This window comes from Hyperoodon ampullatus, assembly GCF_949752795.1.
Source record: "Hyperoodon ampullatus genome assembly, chromosome: 11".
NCBI lineage: Eukaryota > Metazoa > Chordata > Mammalia > Artiodactyla > Ziphiidae > Hyperoodon > Hyperoodon ampullatus.
Window position 1 is genome coordinate 55318797 of NC_136924.1, and position 18931 is coordinate 55337727.

Consider the following 18931-nt stretch of genomic DNA (forward strand, 5'->3'; position numbering starts at 1 on the left):
TCATTGTAAAGTGAAGAGAAGGTATTCTGGAAGGGATTATATTTCCACCTTTCTCCTCACTTGTCAGATTGGATAATATAATAATTTGCCATCATGTCAATGAAAAAAAATACATAAACAATCTAAAACCATAAGTTTTTAGTTGTTAAATTCAAAGACACAAATGCATTAGCCCCTGTAAGAATCCTTAGACTTACTCCATGTCTGGGTTGAGCCCCCTCTATGCTTCTCTCTACTGTAAGCAGCCTGGAATTTGGGGGAACAGACTTTTCCATGAAGGAAACAATCTTCTCATTGATAATCAGATTGAATTCACTTTAGTACTTTCAAAGAGCCTTACTGTGCCTTAATAATATTAGCTCTGCTAAATCTTTTTAGGTAGGACCCTAAATAGTAAAGCTTTCAACAATCTCCACCTTGGGCTTCCCTGGTGGCTCAGTGGTTAAGAATCTGCCTGCCATTGCAGGGGACAGGGGTTCGAGCCCTGGTCTGGGAAAGTCCCACATGCTGTGGAGCAGCTAAGCCTGTGGGCCACAACTACTGAGCCTGCGCTCTAGAACCCGCGAGCCAAAACTACTGAGCCCACGTGCCACAACTACTGAAGCCCGTGTGCCTAGAGCCTGTGCTCCGCAACAAGAGAAGCTACCGCAATGAGAAGCCCATGCAGCGCAACAAAGAGTAGCCCCGCTCACCACAACCAGAGAAAGCCCACACGCAGCAACGAAGACACAATGCAGCCAAAAAAAAAAAAAATCTCTACCTCAAAATAGTGTTATGGTGGGCATCTAGTATATGTATTTAGTACTGTGCAATTTAATAAGCTATGCATAGTTGCTATCGTTATTAGAGAGATTTAATTTTTACTGGTCTCTTGCACTAGACTATAAAACTCAGAGCAGGAACCATAGACGTCTTGTTTGCCAATGTATCCTCAATGCCTAGCTTGGCTCATGGTAGGTGCTTACCAAATATTTTTTGCAGAGATTAATTTGGAATCTCAGTAAGGGATCCTTACATTTAAAATTTTACATTAGAAAACAATGCTATTTTCTTTTCTTAACATTCTCTATAATTAGAACTTAAATTTTTTAAAATTGTGATAAAATTTATATGACATAAAATTTACTATTTTAACCATATTTAAGTGTGCAGTTCAGTGGCGTATTTTCACACTGCCATGCAACCATCACCACTGTCCATCTCCACACTTTTCCAACTTGCAAAACTGAAACTCTGTTATCTATTCAACAAGATCTTGCTTTCCCCCTTCCTCCCCAGCCCATAGCAACCACCATTCTACTTTCCCTTCTTTTAATTTGACTCTCTAGTCACCTCATATGGGTGGAATCATACAGTATTTGTCCTTTTGTAACTGGCTTAATTCACTTAGCATAATATCTTCAATATCTTTTTGAAGCTTCATCCATGTTGTAGCATGTGTAAGAATTTCGTTCCTTTTTAATGCTGAATAATATTCCATTGTGTATATATATATATATACACACCACATTTTCTTTATCCATTCATCTGATGATGGACACTTTGTTTCTTTTACCTTTTGGCTATGGTGAATAATGCTGGTATGAACATGGGTATACAAATATTGGATTGGCCCAAAAGTTCGTTCGGTTTTAAGTAAAACTAAAAGACACATTTTTCATCTTCACCAAGAATTTTATTGAACAATGTATTCACTAGCCGCATGAACTTTTTGGCCAACCCAATATTTGTTCAAGTTGCTGCTTTCAGTTTTTTGTGTGTATACCCAGACATGGAATTGCTGTATCATATGATAATTCTATCTTTAATTATTGTATTTAAGGAGCCACCATGTAGCTTTCCACAGCAGCTATACCATTTTACATTCCGTACATGAAAAGGTGCTTAACATCACTAATCAGGAAAATGCAGTCAAAACCATAATGCGATATCACCTCACACCTGTTAGAATGGTTATTATCAAAAAGACAAGAAACAACAAGTGTTGGCCAGGATGTGGAAAAAAGGGAACTCTGTACACTGTTGGTGGGAATGTAAATTGGTGCAGCCACTATGGAAAACAGTATGGAGGTTCCTCAAAATATTAAATATAGAACTACCATATGATCCAGCAATTCCACTTCTGGATATTTATCCAAAGAAAGCAAAAACATTAACTCGAAAAGACACATGTACCCCCATGTTCATTGTGGCATGATTTACAATAGTCAAGATATGGAAACAACCTAAGTGTCTATTGATGGATGAGTGGATAAAGAAAATGTGGTGTATATATACAATGGAATATTATTCAGCCATAAAAAAGAAAATCTTGCCATTTGTGACAACATGGATGGACCTTGAGGACATTATGCTAAGTGAAATAAGTCAGTGAAAGACAAACCATATGATCTCACATACATGTGGGATCTAAAATTTGAAAATAAAAGAGCTCATAGATACAGAGAACGGATTGGTGGTTACCAAAGATGGGGGGTGGGGGGAGCACCAAATGGGTAAAGGGGGTCAAAGGGTACAAACTTCCAGTTATAAAATAAATAAGTCCTGGGAATGTAATGTACAGCATGGTGACTATAGTTAATAATACCGTATTGCTTGTTTGAAAGTTGCTGAGAGAGTGTATCTTAAAAGTTCTTATAAGAAAAAAATTCTAACTATGTATGGTGATGGATGTTAACTAGACTTATTGTGGCGATCATTTCACAATATATACAAATATCAAATCATTATGCTATATACCTGAAACTACATAATATAAAGTTACATATATGTCAATTACACCTCGATTTAAAAAGAAATTTGCTCAAGTCTGGTTTGATATATGTGATAGATATTTCTATGTTATCCTCATTGAAATAACTTTTGCCTGATTTTTGAAGCCAGTGAAAAGAATAACAAAGTCTGCAATATTTACAGATATGTCAGTGATCCTGTAAATAGCATACTTTTTCCAAAATGTTCCTAAATCTGTGCTATTTGAAATAATTCCAAGAAACCTGTGAGATGGTTCCTGATAGAATGAAATAAATGATAATAAGAAAGCTCAGTGTCAAGGCTTCCTCATATCCTTTATGAATCTTGCCTGAGTATAGTATTTAACTTCATTTTTTTTTCTTTAAAAATTTATTTCTGATAGAGTATACATGACCTTCTATCATAGAGTAGTTATAAAAGGATGAGATCCTGCCTTATTTCCTACCAATGGAATTAAGTAAATCTTAGGCTTTCTTTGCACGAAAAAATAAGAGAATTGTTAAATCACTAAATGTTGTTGGTGGGAATTAAAAATGACTTTCCCTATCATGTTGAGAGACACTTAAGCTCCAGTTCATCGAAGCAGGGTTTTGAATCTACTTGAGCTGTTGGTTTAAGTAAAAAGAGGCAATATTAGCTGGTGAGTAGACAAGTTAAGATGTTAAATTATTGCTGCCCTTTTTGGTGAACTCATGATTTAGAATATAAATACAAAATGGGCATTTGTGCCCTGGGAGGCTGACTTGTACAGACTACAGGTCAGACTACAGGTTTCTTGCCCTTGGGCTTCTGGTTGAGTTTGGCTATTGGGCAGCATAGACAGGAGACCAGAGGCAAGGAGGAGAGTGGGGTAGGAGTATCTGTTCCCCCACTCTTTCCCTGAAGGGTCACTGTGGGCTTACTGTGTCCTTTGACTAAAGGACTATTATCCTATGGCTGTCTCCACACCAGATGAAACAAAGATGAAAGAGCCTGCTCTCTCTGGGTTCCAGTAATTGCTCCCTCCTTACCTTCTTTAAAACCTCCAGTAGCAATATACGTTGCTATTATTAGCCAAGGAGTACTGTGCTCTGTCTTGTGGTTTCCCTACTCTCTACCAGCACCTTCGAAAATAGTCCCTTCATTAAACTCTCTTCAGATTTCCCAGTCTAAGTGTGCTGTTTGTTTCCTGCTGGGATCCTGACTGAAATAACTGCTTTATGTATTTTTTTTAACATCTTTAATTGGAGTATCATTGCTTTACAATGGTGTGTTAGTTTCTGCTTTATAACAAAGTGAATCAGCTATACATATACATATATCCCCATATCTCCTCCCTCTTGCGTCTCCCTCCCACCCTCCCTATCCTACCCCTCTAGGTGGTCACTAAGCACTGAGCTGATCTCCCTGTGCTATGTGGCTGCTTCCCACTAGCTATCTGTTTTACATTTGGTCACGTATATATGTCCATGCCACTTTCTCACTTCGTCCCAGCTTACCCTTCCCCCTCCCCATGTCCTCAAGTCCATTCTCTACATCTGCATCTTTATTCCTGTCCTGCCCCTAGGTTCTTGTGCTTTATGTATTTTTAATCATTGTCCCAACTTGTATGCCAAATAAACCCTAATAATACTTATGCTAATTTGAGGGGGCAGTAACTGAAGGTGTTTGCAGAACTACCCTTTGTTTTCCTTGCACTTGGTTTCATCTAGCATGTTGTTAAAGGAAAAAAAATAAAAAGTGTTAGATGATGTAGAAATTAGAAATACCAATAGTTCATTTAAATATAGATTCCAAAATGCTGTTTTACCTTAAGTATCCCCTCTTTTCCCTAAAAGAGATTGCTGGTTTGATTCCTTAATAAGATTACTGATGTCCTTTGTTTCATCTCAGTGCTCATTAATGTGTCTTTGGGAGAGAGTACAGTTGACCCTTGAACAACATGGGGGTTAGGGGTGCTGACCCATGAGTGCAGTGGAAAATCCTTACAATTGGGCCTCAGTGTCCACAGTTCTGCATCTATGGATCCAACCATCCGCAGATTGTGTAGTACTGTAGTATTTACTGTTGAAAAAAATCTGCATATAAGTAGCCCCAGGCAGTTCAAACCCATGTTGTTCAAGGGTCATCTGTACTTACAACTGTCAGGTTATATCATCTGAATAACCTAAAGCAATTCTGAGAAGGTTGCTGGGTAGTATTTTGTCTATATAAGATTTTTATCTGTACTGTGTCTCTTTTCAATTAATAAAGATAATTGGGAGTTAACCATATTATGTCATCATCTGGAAAACTCAGGCTTTGAATACTGAGTTTGTGTAAATGTGACCTGATTTTTCATTCGGGGAACCATCATGATACTGCCAATATTACAGAGGTTAAATCTAACTTAATTCACAGTTCAATGGTAATTGGCAAACATAGTTTCTCTTTGAATGACATAGGCTCTATTCATATCCCCTTTTCCACTCTTAGTACCAAAATATTGTTATCATTCTAACTTATAAATTATCAGTCTTCCACAGCAACTAGGAGGTATTTTAAAACACAGGATAACAACTGAGCTGTAAAAGAGGCTTTAATTAACTGGGACAAAGTGAGAGAGTGGCATGTACATATGTACACTACCAAATGTAAAACTGATAGCTAGTGGGAAGCAGCCCCATAGCACAGGGAGATCAGCTCGGTGCTTTCTGAACACCTAGAGAGGTGGGATAGGGAGGGAGGGACGGAGACACAAGAGGGAAGGGATATGGGGATATATGTATATGTATAGATGATTCGCTTTGTTATAAAGCAGAAACTAACACACCATTGTAAAGCAGTTATACTCTAATAAAGTTGTTAAAAAAATTAAAAATTAAAAAAAACCATCTGAAATAATAGTAAAAGAATTTGGAAAGTGCACTAGAATATTACTGTATTTTTTATACCCCCATCTTATTCCGTTCAGACTGCTGTAACAAAATACCACAGACTGGGTAGCTTATAAACAACAGAAATTTACTTCTCACAGTTCTAGAGGCTGGAAATCTGAGATCAGAGTGCCACCATGGTCTGATGAGGGCCTTCTTCTGGGTTTCAGACTTCCCATTGTGTCCTCACATGGTGGCAGGGGCTAGAGAGCTCTGTAGAATGTTTTTTATAAGAGGACTTATCCTGGGACTTCCCTGGTGGTCCAGTGGTTAAGAATCCACTTTCCAATGCAGGGGACGTGGGTTCAAACCCTGGTCGGAGAACTAAGATCCCACATGCCGTGGGGCAGCTAAGCCCACGCGCCACAACTACTGAACCCTCACACTCTGGAGCCCGTACTCCGCAAGGAAGAGCCCACTGCAGCCACATAAGTAAATAAAATTAAAAAAAAAAAAAAGAGCACTAATCCCATTCATGAGGACTCCACTCTCCAAGGGCCTCACCTACTAATACCATCACTGTAGGATTTCATATATGAATTTGGAGGGGAGGACACAAACATTCAGACCACAGCAACCCCTCTTCTCAAAATTTCCCCTTTTACTTGCTTTGTTGAAATTCTAACCCCCAAGCTACTCCCAAATATGGTGCATGGATCTGCAATATTGATACCGCTTGGGAGTAAAAACCTCGGGCCACACGCCAGACTCCTGAATCAGAACCTGCATTTTAACTGGAGATTTCCCCAGATGTTAAGTATACACATCAGAATTTGAGAAGCACTCTAACCATGTCCTAGGATCGCATCTCATTAGATTAAACAAAGTTGTCAAGTGTTAAAGCTGAGGTAATTTGTTGATCATATAGTCACTGGTAAAGAAACTGATTAAGTTCATAAATAGCCTTTTCTTTATAAGTGCAGGGAAGCCAAACTCTTTTCTGTAATTACTTACATTGAGCTAAGTTTTCCCATTTGTGCTGGTAATGTAAACTCAGGTACATTGCTTTATCAAGTATTATATTGGGAACACAAACAAATGTGTTCATGGAGTTCATAGTCTAAGAACATGGTGTGTGTGTGTTGCAGTCTGGAAGATGGAAAGTACTTTTATGTGTTGTTATTATTAATGCCACAGAAGCTCTCATTCTCACATTTTCATATTTGTTAGTATTAAATTTTACCTTGAGGGACTATTTACTTACAACATTTTTAGAGGGTCTTCTAAATTAAGATAGGATAGTTAACAAAGATACCAAGGATTACTGGACAGTCTAATATAGGTGATGTACTTAGTGTTTTTCTCAAGCTGTGACAGTTTCTATTAAAATCAAATTAACTTTATAATTTTAATGCAAATGTAGTTACCAGTTATCTCTATAATAGAATTTGCAAAATAACAACTAACTTCTTGTTAGCTGTTTATGGGAGAAAAGCAGCTAGTATTGGCCCTTCCATTTTACGGGATGGATTATATGTTAGCTTTGGACCATGTTGAATATATTTTTTCCTTCTCATTGTTTCAGATTCATCAGGATTCATTTTTGATTTGCAGTCCAATACTGTACTGGCCCAGGGAGGAGTTTTTGAGAACATGAAAGAGAAGGTATGACTAGTTACTGTGGATAAGAAACTTGAATGTTTTGTTAAAATTTTGGTACTATAAAATCAATGGCTATACAAACTCATTAAGAAAGTGAAATTTTTTTTTTTTATTGTTTTTTGTTTTTTTTATTAGTTTCTGCTTTATAACAAAGTGAATCAGTCATACATATACATCTGTTCCCACATCCCTTCCCTCATGCATCTCCCTCCCTCCCACCCTCCCCATCCCACCCCTCCAGGCGGTCACAAAGCACCGAGCTGATCTCCCTGTGCTCTGCGGCTGCTTCCCACTATCTATCTACCTTACGTTTGGTACTGTATATATGTCCATGCCTCTCTCTCGCTTTGTCACAGCTTACCCTTCCCCCTCCCCATATCCTCAAGTCCATTCTCAAGTAGGTCTGTGTCTTTATTCCTGTTTTACCCTTAGGTTCTTCATGACATTTTTTTCCCTTAAATTCCATATATATGTGTTAGCATACAGTATGTGTCTTTCTCTTTCTGACTTACTTCACTCTGTATGACAGACTCTAGGTCTATCCACCTCATTACAAATAGCTCAGTTTCGTTTCTTTTTATGGCTGAGTAATATTCCATTGTATATATGTGCCACATCTTCTTTATCCATTCATCCGATGATGGACACTTAGGTTGTTTCCAGCTCTGGGCTATTGTGAATAGAGCTGCAATGAACATTTTGGTACATGTCTCTTTTTGAATTATGGTTTTCTCAGGGTATATGCCTAGTAGTGGGATTGCTGGGTCATATGGTAGTTCTATTTTTAGTTTTTTAAGGAACCTCCATACTGTTCTCCATAGTGGCTGTACCAATTCACATTCCCACCAGCAGTGCAAGAGTGTTCCCTTTTCTCCACACCCTCTCCAGCATTTATTGTTTCTAGATTTCTTGATGATGGCCATTCTGACTGGTGTGAGATGATATCTCATTGTAGTTTTGATTTGCATTTCTCTAATGATTAATGATGTTGAGCATTCTTTCATGTGTTTGTTGGCAGTCTGTATATCTTCTTTGGAGAAATGCCTATTTAAGTCTTCTGCCCATTTTTGGATTGGGTTGTTTGTTTTTTTGCTATTGAGCTGCATGAGCTGTTTATAAATTTTGGAGATTAATCCTTTGTCAGTTGCTTCATTTGCAAATATTTTCTCCCATTCTGAGGGTTGTCTTTTGGTCTTGTTTATGGTTTCCTTTGCTGTGCAAAAGCTCTGAAGTTTCATTAGGTCCCATTTGTTTATCTTTGTTTTTATTTCCATTTCTCTAGGAGGTGGGTCCAAAAGGATCTTGCTGTGATTTATGTCATAGAGTGTTCTACCTATGTTTTCCTCTAGGAGTTTGATAGTTTCTGGCCTTACATTTAGGTCTTTAATCCATTTTGAGCTTATTTTTGTGTATGGTGTTAGGGAATGATCTAATCTCATACTTTTACATGTCCCTGTCCAGTTTTCCCAGCACCACTTATTGAAGAGGCTGTCCTTTCTCCACTGTACATTCCTGCCTCCTTTATCAAAGATAAGTTGGCCATATGTGCGTGGGTTTATCTCTGGGCTTTCTATCCTGATCCACTGATCTATCTTTCTGTTTTTATGCCAGTACCACACTGTCTTAATTACTGTAGCTTTGTAGTATAGTCTGAAGTCAGGCAGCCTGATTCCTCCAGCTCCATTTTTCGTTCTCAAGATTGCTTTGGCTATTCGGGGTCTTTTGTTTTTCCAAACAAATTTTGAAATTTTTTGTTCTACTTCTGTGAAAAATGCCAGTGGTAGTTTGATAGGGATTGCATTGAATCTGTAGATTGCTTTGGGTAGTAGAGTCATTTTCACAATATTGATTCTTCCAATCCAGGAGCATGGTATATCTCTCCATCTATTTGTATCATCTTTAATTTCTTTCATCAGGGTCTTATAATTTTCTGCATACAGGTCTTTTGTCTCCTTAGGTAGGTTTATTCCTAGATATTTTATTCTTTTTGTTGCAATGGTAAATGGGAGTGTTTTCTTGATTTCATTTTCAGATTTTTCATCATTAGTGTACAGGAATGCCAGAGATTTCTGTGCATTAATTTTGTATCCTGCTACTTTACCAAATTCATTGATTAGCTCTAGTAGTTTTTCGGTAGCATCTTTAGGATTCTCTATGTATAGTATCATGTCATCTGCAAACAGTGACAGCTTTACTTCTTCTTTTCCAATTTGGATTCCTTTTATTTCCTTTTCTTCTCTGATTGCTGTGGCTAAAACTTCCAAAACTATGTTGAATAAGAGTGGTGAGAGTGGGCAGCCTTGTCTTGTTCCTGATCTTAGTGGAAATGGTTTCAGTTTTTCACCATTGAGGACAATGTTGGCTGTGGGTTTGTCATATATGGCCTTTATTATGTTGAGGAAAGTTCCCTCTATGCCTACTTTCTGCAGGGTTTTTATCATAAATGGGTGTTGAATTTTGTCGAAAGCTTTCTCTGCATCTATTGAGATGATCATATGGTTTTTCTCCTTCAACTTGTTAATATGGTGTATCACATTGATTGATTTGCGTATATTGAAGAATCCTTGCATTCCTGGAATAAACCCCACTTGATCATGGTGTATGATCCTTTTAATGTGCTGTTGGATTCTGTTTGCTAGTATTTTGTTGAGGATTTTTGCATCTATGTTCATCAGTGATATTGGCCTGTAGTTTTCTTTGTTTGTGACATCCTTGCCTGGTTTTGGTATCAAGGTGATGGTGGCCTCGTAGAATGAGTTTGGGAGTGTTCCTTCCTCTGATATTGTTTGGAAGAGTTTTAGAAGGATGGGTGTTAGCTCTTCTCTAAATGTTTGATAGAATTCGCCTGTGAAGCCATCTGGTCCTGGACTTTTGTTTGATGGAAGATTTTTAATCACAGTTTCAATTTCAGTGCTTGTGATTGGTCTATTCATATTTTCTATTTCTTCCTGAGTCAGTCTTGGTAGGTTGTGCATTTCTAAGAATTTGTCCATTTCTTCCAGGTTGTCCATTTTATTGGCATAGAGTTGCTTATAGTAATCTCTCATGATCTTTTGTATTTCTGCAGTGTCAGTTGTTACTTCTCCTTTTTCATTTCTAATTCTACTGATTTGAGTCTTCTCCCTTCTTTTCTTGATGAGTCTGGCTAATGGTTTGTCAATTTTGTTTATCTTCTCAAAGAACCAGCTTTTAGTTTGGTTGATCTTTGCTATCGTTTCCTTCATTTCTTTTTCATTTATTTCTGATCTGATCTTTATGATAAGAAAGTGAAATTTTAAGAACAAAACTGTATGAATGCCACTGTATATCAGAGAGTAACCACCATGAAGGTTTTGAGGAATCAGAGCCTATACGTGCAATTTGCTTTGCATGTATACATATACATATATTTATTCTAAATTCTCTTGAAGACATCTTAATATTAATTAATTAATATTATAACAATATTTATATGACTAAGTGTGTATCTCATTTAGCAACATTCTTTAAAGAACAATCTGAGTAGGATCTTCCCTTTTTTTTTTTTTTAAGACAACCCAATTTTTATTTTTTTATTTTTATTTATTTATTTGGCCATGCCGGGTCTTAGTTGCAGCACGTGGGATCTTCGTTGCGGCACATGGGGTCTTTTAGTTGCAGCATGCGGACTCTTAGTTGCAGCATGCATGTGGGATCTAGTTCCCTGCCCAGGGATCAAACCCGGGCCCCCTGCACTGGGAGCGTGGTGTCTTAACCACTGGACCACCAGGGAAGTCCCAGTATCTACCCTTTCACTTGAAGAGGATTTTCAAGTCCAGGAGACTTTAGAGCAAGAAGAGAAATAAATTTGCTAAGTAATATACCTTTGGAAGAAAAGGTTGTTTTTAGTAATATAACCCTTAATGAGCTATACTGAGAAAAACATTTAAAAAAAGCTTTATGTGTGTTCTCGGTCTTATTTTTAAAGTATATTGTTGATTATGGAGTCATAGATATATATTGGTTCAGTAATATAAACACTTTCACATTTTAAGTTATCAGAATTTTACCTTTATCATTGAATCTGTTATTTTTGCCTGAAGCCCATTTTCTAGTGATCAGTGCTAAGTTTTTTGCTCATTTCAAAAATGTATATTACAAATTTACCCTCTTTGTATTATAGATTATATACCTTCCCATTTGTGTGGTTTTAAACCTTATCATTTTTCAATTAAGCCTGAAACAAAAAAAGTATAGAATGATATGAAAACAAGTGTACTAAGACTTAGATTCTAATACAGATTCTGCTAATTACTTGAACAAGATACTTTACTTCTCTTCGTCTATAAAAGGACTTCCTTTTCAAGCAGTATGGCTGACTAGATACCCTGAAAACATTTCTAATATACAATGCTTACACATGCAGAATGAAAAATAACATACATAATTTTAAATGCATAGCTGGGGAATTCCCTGGCGGTCCAGGGGTTAGGACTCTGCGCTTTCATTGCAGAGGGCCTGGGTTTGATCCCTGGTCGGGGAACTAAGATCCTGCAAGCCACATGGCACACAAAAAAAACAAAAATAAACCAAACCTTTTAATACTATATTTGAACTTTTATTATTGTATATGAACTTATGTTGTAAGAAACAAAATTTCCTAGCTCTATCCACTGAAAGGACCTAGAAATAATGACTCCCTGGTAGCAATAAACACACCTAGCTCTTAGATCTTGGTTTCTAACTACCACTTTCTACCAAAAAGAATCAGGTCTTCTTGAAAAAATAACCAATTTCACATTGTGCAGTAAGACAAGAAATGAAAATTATAAGGATTAGAAAAGAAGAAAAAAAAACTGCTGTTATTTATAGACAATACTGTTGTCTACATAGAAAAACCAAGAAAGCAACAAATTATTAGGAATAATGAAGTCATCAAAATAGCTGGATATAAAATCAATATACAAAAATGAAAACAGAATATGCAATTATTATAAAGTATTTTTAATCTCAAAAGATATAAAATACCTTAGGAATAACTGACAAAATTGGAATTCCCTGTTTTAAAGGGAAATTTGGCATTTCTAATGAAATTATAGATGCCCTACTGTTCAGGTATTCTACTAGTGGTTATACACAATAGAGGCATCCTCTCACTGTTCACAGAAGACCCTTTTGTTTTTTGTTTTTTTTGTTTTTTTAAACAATTTGCTAAACATTGTCATAGGCACTGAGTATTCAGCAAGTAAGCATAATAAGCATAGGAATATTTATTATAACATTTTTCATAGTAGCCAAACATTGGAAAGAACGTAAATGTCCATCAACAGGAGAATGAATAAATTAGCTATATTCATACAATGGAAATGCTATGTAGCAGTTAAATGAATAAGATGCATTTATCAACGTGAAAAATAAATCTAAAAAAAATTGTTACATGAAAAAGCAAATTGAATATAGACATGTACGATATGATACTATGTAATGTAAAACAGTAATATGTATTACCTGTGGATACATACATACATCATAAAAGTACAAAAACATGTATCAAAATAACACCAAATTCAAGGTAGAGATCTCTGTGGAGAGGAGGGAAATGGGATTTAGGAGAGACTTCATGGGCACTTCAGTTGCATATATTTTATTTTATTAAACTGGCTGTAATATAGTGAGTGTTCATTATGTTTTATATGCCTGAAATAGTTTATAATAATTTAAATTATCTTTAAGCATTATTATACAATTAAATGATATGAAGTAAATGTTTTGAAAAATGCTATACAAAAATCTGTTATTGTTGGGCTTCCCTGGTAGCACAGTGGTTGAGAGTCCGCCTGCCAATGCAGGGGACACGGGTTCGTGCCCCGGTCCGGGAAGATCCCACATGCCGCAGAGCGGCTAGGCCCGTGAGCCATGGCCACTGAGGCTGCGCGTCTGGAGCCTGTGCTCCGCAACAGGAGAGGCCACAACAGTGAGAGGCCCACGTACCGAAAAAAAAAAAAAAATCTGTTATTGTTGGTGGTTCGTTAAACTTCCCACCTTTCTCTGTAGTTTGCTAAAAATGAGGAAATGTTGATGCTAAATTAATACCTGATACCTAAATTAAACCACCCTTTCTTGAAATAAAATCTGGCACAAATCTTCTTTTTTAATTAATTAATTAGGTTGCACTGGGTCTTAGTTGTGGCATGCGGTCTCCTTAGTTGTGACATGCGAACTCTTAGTTGCAGCAAGCATGCGGGATCTAGTTCCCTGAGCGGGGATCGAACCTGGGCCCCCTGCATTGGGAGCGTGGTGTCTTAACCACTGTGCCACCAGTGAAATCCCCTGGCACAGATCTGTTTCTAGAAATGTTCTACTTTTCTAAGTTTTTGTTTGTTTGTTTGTTTTGTTTTGTTTTGTTACGCGGGCCTCTCACTGTTGTGGCCTCTCCCCTTGCGGAGCACAGGCTCCGGACGCACAGGCTCAACGGCCATGGCTCACGGGCCCAGCCGCTCCGCGGCATGTGGGATCTTCCCAGACCGGGGCACGAACCCGTGTCCCCTGCATCGGCAGGCGGACTCTCAACCACTGCGCCACCAGGGAAGCCCTGCTTTTCTAAGTTTTGAAATTAATTTTTATGTACTGTTATCACTCATCTATTAATCATTCCCAGTGAGTTGGTTGTATGTACTCACACTGACGCTAAAGAGTGATATAGCTTGTTAAAAATGAAATGGTACCCTTTCTGTTATTCTCTTTATTAGGTCTCAGTTTCCAACTGACCTATTGATATTAGAAGTAAATGAACTTGTCTTCTTTTCCAGATAAATGCAGTACGTGCAATAGTTCCCAATAAGAGTAACAATGAAATTATCCTGGTTTTGCAGCACTTTGATAATTGTGTGGACAAAACAGTACAAGCATTCATGGAAGGTAATCCTAGCTCAATGTTTTTATAAGTTTGTATTTGTTCAAATAGAAGTTGCTTCAGCATTCTATAACATTCATTTGGCAATCTGGTGTTTCATAGATGATACAGCAGACGCCATGATAACATAACATACCATGCCATTTTTAAAGATATCTCTTAAAGCTCCCTATTTCAGCCCTAGAAGTAATTCGTTCATAAGCTATATAATACCTGGAATAAGAGACAAGCTGAGAAGACTCCATCATTTTATTCAGAATGTTCTCTAATGGTAGTTAAGAAGAAATTAGGTGGCCAGTGGTATAAGGGACTTGATTGGAGTTGGGTTTAATAAGAATTTAAGAAACAATGACAAAGTAGTGGTCCAGTAGCTCAGCCACAGATGGCAGATTCAGGGACTCAACATTCTTTTTCAGGCTCCAGTACCATTTAGTTTGGCTCTGGCAAGTGATTCAAATATATGGGTTTGAGTGTCCTTATCTACCATACAAAAAATGATAGGCTTAGCCAAACCTTCTGATTTATAGAGTTGAGGAGTGTTTTACAAACTTCTTTCCACATAACTTGTTTGGGAAAAACTGCCTAAAGCTATCCATCATTGAACAGTGACAGCGACATCAGAATAGGTCTCCCTGTTTCTATTTTCCTGAATTTACCAGTATAGAATAAACATGTCCAAATACTGTAAGGTTTTTCTTCGTCTTCATCTGTTTTCTTTATAATGTTAGTATTTGGGTCTAGGGTAGTATACAGTTCTCTCTGAAACAGTGTAGCTAAGGTGGTGTGTAATCTTCTGGAGGAGGGAGGATACCATACTTGGGCTGAAACCAGTCATCTTTGTATTCAGTCAAAGATATATAAATAAAAGAATCTTTAAAATGGTCAGGCTACATTAGTCTCTTCTTGGAAGAACTCACTGAGGAAATTGAATGGAGAAGGGGGATCTAAATGGGCAGGTATTCTAAAAGGTAAGCATGATATGATTATCTCATTACATTAGCTTAGAGACTTGAACCTTAACTTTTCCTATTGGGAACTTTGGAGATTTTCCAGCAGTTACAAAATTCAGGGACACTAATTCCTGCTTGAGCACGCATGTGGTAGGAGAAAAATATGTAATTGGTTTCTCTTACAGGTAGTGCCAGTGAAGTACTCAAAGAATGGACAGTAACAGGCAAGAAAAAGGTAAAAATGAATTAAATTTAGAAGTGTGATATCAATATTTGTATTATTAAAAAATTTAAGCTCTGCAAAAATATTTGAAAGATTTACATATGCATCTTCAGTTTACCTGGTTAAGAAAAGTTTTCTTCTATGACACTGAAACACAGCTATGTACATAGAATACCACACAGTCTCCTCCATGTGAGTTTAGGCAGGAAGCAGAATGACTCTGCCATGGTGCCATTGTGGAGGGTATTAATATTATTAATATTAATATTAGGCAGGGATGAAACTAGAGAGCATGTCAAGGAAAGCAGAGGTCCTCTAGAGAAAGTGATCTAGTCCAGCGGTTTTCAACATAATTCATATCATAAGTCAGTTAAAATAGTTCAGATTTTTAGGTCAGACCACTTGTGTTGTAATCTCTGATACTAATGAGCTTTGGCTTAAAGCCTAAAGAGGGGCCTTGCTACTATTAGCTATGCAGAGGGGTCTGAAGGCACTTGGGCTGTGGAGTCAGTCAAAACTGGATTTATATCCTTTTTCACTACCTACTGGCTTTATTTCCTGGGAATATTGTTTAACCTTAGTGTGCCTTAGTTTGCTTATCTCTAAAATAGGAAAATAATATTAACAAATGCAAGTACTTAATACAGTGTCTAACATATTAGTTCTCCGTATCCACTTAAAACCAAAGTGCTTTCCCCAAAGGATACTAGCTGGCCTCAGAATGCTTCCCATAGCTCTTTACTCTAAATCTGGTTCCTTTAGGAAGTGCTTGAAGTGTGAATTTCAATCAAGTATCTCTATGAAATCTCTTTAGGGTCTATATTAGGTTAGTGCTGGAGTTCTGGAATACTTTCTTGATGACTCCACATCACGTCATTAGGAGTTCTGTTAAGTATTGATTAAACCAGGCTTGACCCCAATGACCCTTGAGAATTTTTTCTAAGAAGAACTTAATACTACTACAGATTCCCCTGAAGCTCTCTATACCTGTAGCTTTGAATATTTGCTTAACTTCTTCCCATTGCTTTCACCTAACGTGAGTGTGTGTTCTGGAGAACAGCAGCTTATTAATTTATTGGCCCAGGAGAATAGGTTATTAGTGATGTGAGATATGCATGAAGCTGGAAAAGTATGTGTTGGAGACATAAATTTCTTAAAATTTGGAGAAAGAAAAATGGCTTCAGTTTGGCAGTCCCAAACGCCCAAATCTAGTTCAGTTAACTGCTGGGATTAGTTCAATAGGATGTGACCATGAATAGTTACGGGGACAGGTATTATATACATAGGACAGTGATATGAAAACTTAGCCAGTTCACAGGGGAGAAAGTATTTAAGAGAAAGAGATATGAGAGCTGTGGAGAGGAAAAAATTATATCTAGCATTACAGTAGTATTCCTGTTAGGGCCATGAAAGGGGTTTAGGGTAAAATTAATTCAGTCATGTCAGTCTAGCCTTAGAAATAGAATTAAGTATTTCTAGTAGAGCTGTGGTTTGACAAAATAAAAGGTAAAGGATTTTTGTTTTAACTTTAGTATTTGCATAGGTAATATATTCATGTGGCTCAAAATTCAAAGCTATAAAAGTAAATATACTGACATATCTTTATCCCTGGGGATAGTTCCCAGCCATTTGGTTCCACACACCAGAGGCAAACTGTATTATCAATTTCTTATGTATCTTATGGGATATTTTATACATATATGTAAGCAAATATGAATATATATTCTTCTTTTTGCTTGCTCCTTTTTCATGTAATATATCTTGGAGATTATTCCATGTCAATATATAAAGAGCTTTCGTGGTTTTTTTATGAATGTATACTCATCCTACTGTTTAGATGTACCTTAACTTACTTAACCGTTCCCTTATTGATCAACATTTGGGTTGTTTGCAATCCTTTGCTATTATTAACAATACTTCAGTGAATAACATTGTACATATATCATTTTGCATGTGTTAGTATCACCTAGGATAAACTCCTAGAAGTGGAATTGCTGGGTCAAAGTGTATATGTATTTGTAATTTTGATAAGTATTACCAGATTGCTATAGAGAGAGTACCACTTTGCACTCCCACAAGTGATATATGAAAATGCCTGTTTCTTTATACCCTCAACCCTACAGTGTTATGAAACATTTTGAACTTTGCTAATCCAATAGCTGAAAAAATGATATTGTAGTGCAGTTTTTTTCCAAATGTTTTTTTACTGTGATAAAATACACATAAAATTTACCATCTTAACCATTCCAGATCTCTCTCTCTCTCCTTTTCTTTTTTGTTTTTGTTTTTGTTTTTGGCTTTTATTCTGAGTCAATATCTGGACTAATATGCCAACGAATGGTTTATATTTTACTTCTTTTTTTAAAAAAATTGAGGTAACATACCGGATTGACATATACACACTACTATATATAAAATAGATAACTGGGCTTCCCTGGTGGCGCAGTGGTTGAGAGTCCGCCTGCCAATGCAGGGGACACGGGTTCGTGCCCCGGTCCGGGAAGATCCCACATGCTGCGGAGCGGCTAGGCCCGTGAGCCATGGCCGCTGAGCCTGCGCGTCCGGAGCCTGTGCTCCGCAATGGGAGAGGCCACAACAGTGAGAGGCCCGCGTACCGCAAAAAAAAAAAATTAATAATAATAATAATAATAATAACTAATAGGAACCTACTGTATAGCACAGGGAACTCTACTCAATACTCTGTAATGACCTATATGGCAATAGAATCTAAAAAAAGTAGATATATGTATATGTATAACTGATTAACTTTGCTGTACAGCAGAAACGAACACAACTTTGTAAATCAACTATACTCCAATAAAAATTAATTTTAAAAAATTGAGGGGGTTTCCCTGGTGGCGCAGTGGTTGAGAGTCCGCCTGCCAATGCAGGGGACACAGGTTCGTGCCCCGGTCCGGGAAGATCCCACATGCTGTGGCGTGGCTAGGCCCGTGAGCCATGGCCACTGAGCCTGCGCGTCCGGAGCCTGTGCTCCGCGACGGGAGAGGCCACAACAGTGAGAGGACCGCGTACTGCAAAAAAAAAAAAAAAAAAAAAAAAAAAATTGAGGTATAATTGACACATAACATTATATTAGTTTGAGGTGTACAATATAATGATTCACTATTTATATGTATTGTGAAATGATCACCACAATAAGTCTAGTTAACATTCAGCACCATAATGGTATCAAAAATATTTTTTTTGTCATGATGAAAACTCTTAAGATCTACTCTTAGCATCTTTCAAATGTACATCTCCAGAATTCCTTTCATTTTATAAAACTGAAACTCTATACTTATTAAAAAGTAACTCTCATTCCCACCTCCCTTCTGCCCCTGGCAACCACCACTCTACTTTCTGTCTCTATAATTTTGACTACTTTAGATAACTCATATAAGTGAAATCATACAGTAATTGTCTTTTTGTGACTAGCTTATTCAATTAGCATAATGTTCTCAAGTTTCACCCATGTTGTAGCATATTAGAGAATTTCCTTCCTTTTAAAGGCTGAATAATATTCCATTGTATGTATGTATCATATTTTGTTTATCCATTCAACCATCAGTGGACACTTGGGTTGCCTCCATGTTTTAGCTGTTGTGAATAAATGGATGTACAAATATGTCTTGAGACC

The 18931-nt window shown here is 37.1% G+C and overlaps 1 protein-coding gene across 1 annotated transcript in view; it reads left to right on the forward strand.

Moving 5' to 3' along the window:
- SPATS2 (spermatogenesis associated serine rich 2) overlaps nucleotides 1-18931 on the forward strand; it is a 134728-nt gene that overhangs the window by 81977 nt on the left and 33820 nt on the right. Inside the window, exons 3-5 of the mRNA XM_079715497.1 lie at nucleotides 7174-7253; nucleotides 14018-14126; nucleotides 15257-15306. Of these exons, the coding sequence (XP_079571623.1) occupies nucleotides 7174-7253; nucleotides 14018-14126; nucleotides 15257-15306 (239 nt within the window). The remainder of the gene's footprint in view (nucleotides 1-7173; nucleotides 7254-14017; nucleotides 14127-15256; nucleotides 15307-18931) is intronic.